The following is a 9,027-nucleotide window of genomic DNA, read 5'->3' as shown; positions in this document are numbered from 1 at the left end:
ATCGCTTTCCTCACCAGGCCAACACGGTGAAGCAGTTAAATGTCGTTGTCCTTTTTTGTTTTTCTTGCTTGGATAAACGCTGATAAAAGCCGCTATACCAAACGGTTCGCCACGAGAACATATTAATTCATAATGACGGAAACAACGGTGGGACTAGAAAATCAACACTCGTGTAGCAGTCGTGCCCCATTTTATTTAATCATTCATGTTACTCCTCCATAATAAATATTGCGATTTCGTAAATTTTTACCGGACAGTTCATTATACCTATCCGATGTCTCACTAGCGACTATGTTCACCCAAGAAATATTCGCGAACGTGACGACATGATACATGATCTGTGCTTATAAAATATGCTCTTTAAAGTAGCAGTCAAACAACGAAACTCAATAAGCGCATTTTCACAGCCCCAGTCCCAGGCCCAGAGCAGTTACAAATCCTCTTCCCGTTCATATATGCAGGCAGCTTGTGGATAGAGTGCTGAAACCCTCTTCTGAGTGAAAAAAAATGCCGACGCCGGGTCCAGAATCTACTTTTCTCCGACTGAAGCGTGGGTCACAGTGGATTTTTTTACTTAGATAACCAGTTTATCATCCTGAAAAACACCGATCCTCAGTCAAAACGATAAAAAAATTCAGAAATCACTGCAGCGACCATGCAGTCGACTGTACCAGTACATACTACTTCACATAAAAGATTCTCTGGAGAGGACGAAATCTCCAACACAGGGTTGACGAAAACAGAGTGCTCCAGAAATAAAAAATAGCTGATTCACCAAAGATGAGCATGGTTTTAGGTCGGACACAAACAGGTTGTAGTTTACGGCCAATCTTGTAGAATGGAACCAAACGTAGTTAAAACTGAGACTGCTTCCTAAATGTTGAAACAGGTTTTTGAATCTCAGCATCTCCCAGATTATTAGTACCACTAAAAGCCTTTCAGCAACACATCAACTCAATATTATTCCAGTTTTTTATTCCAAAAATCACTTTTATGGATCCGGCAATAAACTTGACTTATTCTCATTTGAGACAAGTACAAACTGCAGAACAATGAAGCCAATGGAATATTGCTCCAAACTACAGCCTTAAAAGCGATGTCCTACGGAAGAGATTTTTAATCGTGGAGAATCAAATAAAAATTAGTCCATTTTACTGAATACCGATTAAGCATGCTTGGACCATGAAAGGTTATGAGATGTAGTCACAGTCAACTGTTAAGCACAACAGGAAGTATCAACAGGTTCCCTATTACCATGTAGAGATTGATAAATGGAACCTCGAATATGACTAAAAGGAACGTGTTAGCACTTTCTTCTATTCATTTTAATAGGCTAGGTTCAGCGAAGACCCGGGGTGCGGAAGTTGATAAAAATTCCGTTCGCCCAGTTGTAAAAATTCAAGACAAGGACAGTGAATTCGCTGCAGACTTGATTGTTTTGTCATCGCAACTCGAACTTTCAGAACGCGTTGTCGTGCACATTGCCGATTTGCCCCGAGCACATCTCTCCCAACAGACTTCACAGCTCCTCACTATAAGAACCACCTAAATATGGTGGATAACAGTTTCCAGTCGTTAAGTCACTACTTTAATTTATAAACAACAGTGTAGCGTTTATTGCCTTTTAATATTTTCCCATCCAGAACCATCGAGGTAAATTCGATGAGCAACAGACATTTTCTCCATATCAGCCCAGCTACTGGTGAACAGCGGGGTAATTTCTTCTAGAGCCAGACGTTTCTCATCACTCGACGAAAATAATTGTGGCAAAAAATGAATCATGTTGCTCGCTGTCACCGCTAAGTTGGTGACGGCTTTTTTGTGTGCTAATCCATACATGTTCCGTAACAGTAGAGACTTAGGTGACCATCGTTGTCGAAGTAACGAATAAAGAAATTCGGGTCTCAAGAGCGTACTCTTTTTTGGGGACGTAGAATAGTATCTAATAAGATTAATTTTGCTCGCAATCGCCGCAGGGTGCTATTCAAAGATTCAAGTTGTTTAAACTTCATGAATTGTGCAAGTTATTAATAATTACATGCACTCCACAGTAAGTGCAGTCCATCTAAGATATTAAGACCAGCCCCTCCCTCCCCTGGTGTGCAAATTATGAGTAGCTCGTCTGAGGTGCGCCCAATGTGTTTCACTTTTTTCCAGAGGTTCAGAACAGTCTGATCCATATAGTCGTGGAAGCATTATGTGACTCTTAAACTGAAATAGACGCTGCATGACTCTGCAAGATAGGTGAAATAAAACACTGGCTAGCCCAGTCCTTTTTCTGAAGTCCGAAGTATTAGATCGATGGATTTTGTTTGTTAAACTGAGCAATTCTTCGATGTTTCAAGTTTACAACAGTGATAGATTCTCTGAAATAATAGCCTTTCTGTGCTTAGTTTGCTCGGATCAGTAGACTGTCCTTCAATAAATGCACATTTCAATTTCAGTTTTGCCTTGAAGGAATTATGCACTTTTCCTCGTAGGGTTGCAGCAAGGCATGTGAAGCATTAAACCACTTGAGAGCAGCTATGAGAAACTTCGTTAATAATAGAAGGACGTCTTATTTGGAAAGTAAGGAGTAATGCTTATGCTGAGACGTTTCATACTGCAAAATGTAGTGTGTCTTCCCTACTAAGAGTTCGCCAAAATCAACAGTGATTATTCCGTGGCGGCAATTACCCATATTCGAAAACGTACATGCATATATGTGCAAATATATGTATATATAATAAAATACCTGAACCCATTAACCAACTTCCATCACTCATCATTGGCACTGTTGCCTACACCTGGCCTAATACATTTTTGTCCGTGTAACGTACGTATGTGCGTATGCACAAACGCATATAACTTGTATGAGTAATGTTCTTCTTGCACTCAACCTGCACACATATTAGCTCTCTTGACTGTATAAACCTTCGATCATTCATGGCACTTAAGTTGACAGTTTTTATCTTTAAAACAGGGCTGACGCGAATGGCTTAAGTAGCGAAAAAGTCTAAATATGGCCAATTTATCCTATGGCGGCTTCAAAACGTGACAACTAAGTTCATGTGTGTAGCATGAAAATCCTAAGAGAAAGAATCCTTAGCATACAAGAGGTTAAAATTGACAGTATTATTATGGTAGATAAAAATGTGAACAGAAACTTGGTGCCATGTTAAAAGTACATCACTATAAAGTTGGGTAGATAATCTCTACATACGGGTGCAATTTGGACGAGAACAGCTCTGCTTTAGAACACTTAATGTAGGACTGTGAGATCTGCGTTCAGAGCCGAAATCAGTGAACACCATTGTCGGTTTTCAAGATCAGATACCAACCCACAACAGTCACAACCTATGCAAATTATACTACACACCGCCACTAAGCTGTCTTTGTCTGGAGATCGCTTAACAGATGATGTCACTCCGGTATCTTCTTCCCTTGAGACAGTTAATTAAGGTCGGTAATTTTCACAAGTGGAAGATCATCAGCCCAACTCGTTTGTGGCACTTGTCAAGAATACCATCCAAATATCCAGTCTAATACACTCACACATTCCAACAACTACTGCATAGTTTTGGGGTTCACGTCTATCATAGCAAGACCGGATATGAATTAACCAAACCCATATGACAACACGTGCTGGTGGCAAGTATTGCAGCATTATCCTTTATTTTTTTCATTACTGCCAATATTTGTGCGGCTGATCTCACAATTCACTATGTGGAGTGATGTATGTTTATAAAGACAAATTCCGTTGGTTATGAGAGCGCACTTTCGATGTTTCCTGCATTTATAGAACTATGTAGACGAAAGTTGAGCTGTCAAAGAACAAGGTAAGTGAGAGTTTACAACCTTTTGATTGCCGGTCAAATTGCAGAATCATTTTGTCAAAAACATTCCTCACAATCAGCGTACACCGAATTTTTTATGATCCGCCAATTTAGTCAAGGAAAGCAGGTTTTTTCGAGATTTAGTTGCCCTAAAACACACTTATTGCGCTCTCAGGAGTTTTGGAATTATCAATGCCTGAGTGGAATTCGCCTCCATTGTGGAGGATAGCATGGTTATAATTTTCCAATGAATAAAAGTAAATTCTGGACCTGTTCACACGAACTTGGTACTCACCTTATTGATTGATGTTTCTCTGACTTTGCCGAGTGTTTTGCCGGGAGGAGGTTTGGATTTGACTTTCCCGCGTGTGGGAGTAGTCTGGGATGCGTTTTGGATCATTCTCTGTAAAACTTCCACTTGACTGCGCCAGTAGTCGCGATCAGCTTCAAGTTCGTTTACGTACTCACCCACGTGATTCGCACTCTGGCTTTTGGTCAAACAACCGTGCCGCTTCAGTCGCTCCAGCTCCGATACGAGGGCTTTTTCTGGGGATGAATCGTTACGATAATGAACAAACGTGAGGCATTTGGAACTTATTCCATTGTCCTTTGTATCCCTCTAGAAAATGTGATGTTAGGCCATAAACACGAATCCAGTGCGCAGATGTCAAATTCACTTAGTGTGGGAATATACGTTTGTCCTCAACCATAAGTAAACGCATGAAGATGAGCAGATAGACAGGAAAGGGATACATTTAACTCACCGTCCTTTATATCTAGCTAGGTCCAACCAGGTTCGTTGAGCCATCTGTATTACCTAGCGTCTTTATTGATACCCTTATCAATGATACGGGTTTCCAACGGACACCTGGCCAATTCCGTTGCTCAGATGCGTAGATAGGCCTGGAAACCTGCCAATCAACTGTAGAGCCCAGACAACTGGACTTCTTGAAAAACCCGGACTTACAGTCCGGCGTGGAGAACATTCTACCTTGGTCTGACTGGATGGGTAGTCAACCCGTGAAAAATCAATGGACGGCAATGCGACGTTCACGTGGGCTTCAGTAAACAATTCAACATGAATACAGTCCGGAAACCGAAGTTCCATGGAGTGACGGTTCAGATGACTAGAGTATTTAATACATTTTAGCTCAGATGGGAAAGGTATCAGTCAGGTGTAAGTGTATTAGAGTTCAGTTGCTGCCGCTTTCTGGTCAAATAGGGACTATACTATTACGTTTAGTAGTGCTAATAGCTTGATTTTGTCAGCGTACCAGCTCCGGTACTTGTTACTATATTTACAAACATTTTTCGGGGGCACCACGATAAATTGCGTTCGGAGGGACCACCGGAACTGAATATCGATTTGGTCTAGTGCGCGTAACGTCAGCAACTCAGGTGAACCCAATGCCCGGTCTGACAACGTGACAGCAGATATTTGATGGGTCACCCAATAACAATAGTACAAAGCAGTTTTACTAACAGAATTAATGTTTCATCTATGTCCACAGGCATATATGTCGTTACCAACCTATGTACGTATATTTAGCGTATAGCGTACAGTGAAACGAAACCACCTATCTGTAGTAACCCTCTAATCTTTGAAAGTCACTGTGTTCCAATGAACATGTGCGTTGAACTCAATGGGCGAAATTCATTCACTGAATTGCTCACCAAGGCTAAAATAGTCCAGTTCACTTAATCACTCGTAAGAAGAATAGTACACTCAAGTATGAGCAGAAATATTTCAAGTAAATTCATTAGGAGAATACAGTATCGATACACCCTATGGTAAAATTATGGGACCACCCACGATTTTCACTGCAAATTGAGGGCAGCTATATGGAATTGAAAAAGTTTTATCGGTAGTTGGTGCGTCTAGTCGGAGAGAATAATTAAATGTTACACGAGTACTACCTTGATAAGCGGGCGCATGAAGCTCCACGTGTACAACAGTGATGCTTTGCTGCCGCACAACATGGTTTACTTAAAAGCCATTTTGGATAAAAATGGATGGAAAAGAGACATAGAGCTAGCTTATTACAATTATTCCAAGTGCCCACACCTTCGAACACTCATGCAGGTGACCTGAATAGGAACTGACAACAAGAAATCCAATGATATTGATTATCAGTCATACATTGTAGCGTCTCTAACCAAGCGCAATGTAGATTTGGCGGTTCCCATTAGATAATTAGCACCGACACCACACACAAATGCTTTGTAATCTCTTTCATGCCTCTCGGCAAGGTCAAGTTTTGGTGCGAAAAGTCCTACAACCCTTCTGTTTCAGAAGAGCTTGGTAAACAGTCGATGGTTTGTATTTGGGCAACATTTCGCAACAACACAAAAGCTTCACCAGGCCAAGTGTACAGGTCATCAAGTTGGTCAGTTTTTAGGGCAGATGGAGAACTAATCAGGAAGTCGTCTTCATATTAGCGCACTAGATCAGTTTTGCGTGTCAATTAACGGCTCCTGTAAGTTAGTGTTGTTTTCAAAATCTTGCGTTGGTGGATTGGAGAAGTTTCTAATTAATTCTCATCAGTTTCAGAAGAGCTCAATAAACAAACAATTGGTAAACAATCTGAAACGATGACTTATCAATCGGTTCCAAACCTTTTTTCAATTAATTCTGATCAGGTTCGTTCCTTCAATCTGCACTTCACTGTGCTTCGATTGATGATTCACTGCGGTTGCCGCTGATAGATTTGCTTGACCTTTGTGGGCTTGTATACTCGAGGTTAACTCTATCTCCATACATTGGCAGTCTTAGACTGCATGACACATAAGGTCGAGAGGAAACTAAAGACCACGGTATACCAGAAGCCAACTGACACGGGCAGTTTTGAACTACTCGTCCGCCCACCCGAAGTCAGTATACGCTAGTATTGCCTGATCAATGTTCAAGCGTGTAGGGCTCTGTGCACAGAAAAAGTTGGCCGAACAGTGGTCCAAATTGAAGTAAGGAACAAACTTTGGGGAAGTGGATATCCAGCTAGCTTGATTAAGCGTCAGTTACGAAGGGTGCTGGTACCGTTGGCAAAACCCAAACGAGAATGCCTTGCGACGGCTGTTATTCCATATAAACCAGGGACATCGGGGATCATCCGAAGGATTCTAAACACTGTCAAGTTAAGATTAGCTTTCCAGAGGGAAAACACTCTGTGTTCTGCACTGATGCAATTGAAGAATCGGCTTCCGGCAAACAGAACTAAGGAGTGCGCCTACAAAATCACGTGTAACGACTACATTAAGATATATATAGGACAGTGGCCAAGGAGCTGCACACCAGAACCGGAGATTAGAGGAGAAAAATAAACAGGCCGCCGAGAAACTCAGATGGATATCGAGCGTTACCAAAAGACTCTGCAACTGCGGAACACGCACTGGACACGGGACACAAAATAGATTTAGAAAATGTTGAGGTTTTGAGGACAGGACTTCGGTCCACGTCATAGAGGCTGACGGCCGAGACGGCAGAAATCGCCAAGCATCTCAGTGTTAACAGAATAGAAGGTGTGAAACTGGCAAGCGTGTAGAGAACGGTTCTGGATCAGTCGAGCTGACACGTGCTGGAGTGTGGTCATCAGAAGCAGGACTAGTCATCATCTAAATTCCACATGACCTCACCCCCTTACCGCCGGCCAGCTCAATTGTCGCAGCACTCACAAGTCCACAAAGATCAACCAAATCTGTCAGCTGCAACCGCGGTGAATCATCAGTCGATGAACAGTGAAGTGGAATATAAAAGAACAAAACCTGATCGGAATTAGCGAATATACACTCATTTGCAAACTAATTTGGCTTTTTTGAGACTGACCTGGAACCCAGCTGAATCTCTCGGTTTTGGTGTTTCCAGGCAATTGACCAGAATTAATTTGAAGCTTTATAATGTGCTACTCATAAGGTTGCTGAAAATCCATCGACAGCCCACGAGCAGTTTCGACCTTTTTGCGGCTCATCAGGTAGGCGCAGTTCCCGGGTTTCCGTCAACTTCCCCAGTCCACAAACACAAGATTTTGAAAACAACACTAACTTACAGGAGCCGTTAATTGACACGCAAAACTGATCTAGTGCGCTAATATGAAGACGACTTCCTGATTAGTTCTCCATCTGCCCTAAAAACTGACCAACTTGATGACCTGTACACTTGGCCTGGTGAAGCTTTTGTTTTGTTGCGAAATGTTGCCCAAATACAAACCATCGACTGTTTACCAAGCTCTTCTGAAGCAATGACTTCTCGATCGGTTCCAATTGTTTTCTATATGATTGAGAATCCTGCTATCTCTTTGTGTTTCCATTCTTTCCAAAGGACCATTGATTGGGTTTTCGGGCACTTCATCCCAGAGCGTCAGCCAGTCACTTTGTTATGTTTCCAGTGATTGTGTGGGTAGCATTGTGATGGTTCCATTTTTCTTCCCAGGACTTTCATAAGCTCAGTTTTGACGCTTGCAGAGTCTAGTAGACTATAGGTTGAACTATTTAAATAGGACATCCCAGCAATAAGAGTTGTCTTACCATATGAAAGCGCTGAACTGTCCTTAACTCACTCGCTATTTCCATCCCACTAGAAATTCTTGCGACAAACGTTTCTGGCCAGTACGTAAGTGTACAAGTATTTATGGCCAAAAAATTAACGTAGTTAGTTATAGGGGATGCAAATGGTGATACCGTATTCAAAATGTTATCCAGTGAATTTACAGCTATTTGTGAGTGATTTACAGTGATTTGCGTAATGAAACAATTAAAAAGTTAAACGAACTGGCTTCAGACCAAATTTTATGGTAGAAGCTCGCAAAAATTCCCAATGTTCGTTGTTTGTACACCGGTTCTCATAAATACTAACTTTGCTCAGTCATTCTCGTCCCCTCAAAATAGAGGGTATATTGTACAACACGAAGGGTTTTGCCAATTTTTTGCGCAATACATCAGAATATGTTGGTAATGTTTTGGAATATTGGTAGCTCGGGTGTATTGGTTGGTAATTGATCAGGTGGCTGTTGATCTGTTCGCCGAGCTTGGCAATTGATTTGCAAACGTTTCGTCACCATTCGAGGAGACATCTTCAGTGTGCTGAAGATGTCTCCTCGAATGGCGACGAAACGTTCGCAAATCAATTGCCAAGCTCGGCAAACAGATCAACAGCCACCTGATCAATTACCAACATCAGCATATCTGTCAATTTACTCAGCTGATATTGTATAACTTAGCG

At 41.6% G+C, this 9,027-nt stretch overlaps 1 protein-coding gene across 1 annotated transcript in view; it reads right to left on the bottom strand.

Annotated features, from left to right (window-relative positions):
* The window catches only part of T265_02683 (hypothetical protein), a gene marked incomplete at both ends in the record, with an annotated part of 27,075 nt that overhangs the window by 4,574 nt on the left and 13,474 nt on the right, over nucleotides 1-9,027 (bottom strand). The window contains one exon of the mRNA XM_009166985.1: nucleotides 4,111-4,361. Within this exon, the coding sequence (XP_009165249.1) occupies nucleotides 4,111-4,361 (251 nt within the window). The remainder of the gene's footprint in view (nucleotides 1-4,110; nucleotides 4,362-9,027) is intronic.

The sequence above is a fragment of the Opisthorchis viverrini genome, assembly GCF_000715545.1.
Source record: "Opisthorchis viverrini unplaced genomic scaffold opera_v5_34, whole genome shotgun sequence".
Taxonomy (NCBI): domain Eukaryota; kingdom Metazoa; phylum Platyhelminthes; class Trematoda; order Opisthorchiida; family Opisthorchiidae; genus Opisthorchis; species Opisthorchis viverrini.
Note: the sequence above shows the minus strand (reverse complement) of the source record. Positions and strands in the feature narration are given on the sequence as shown.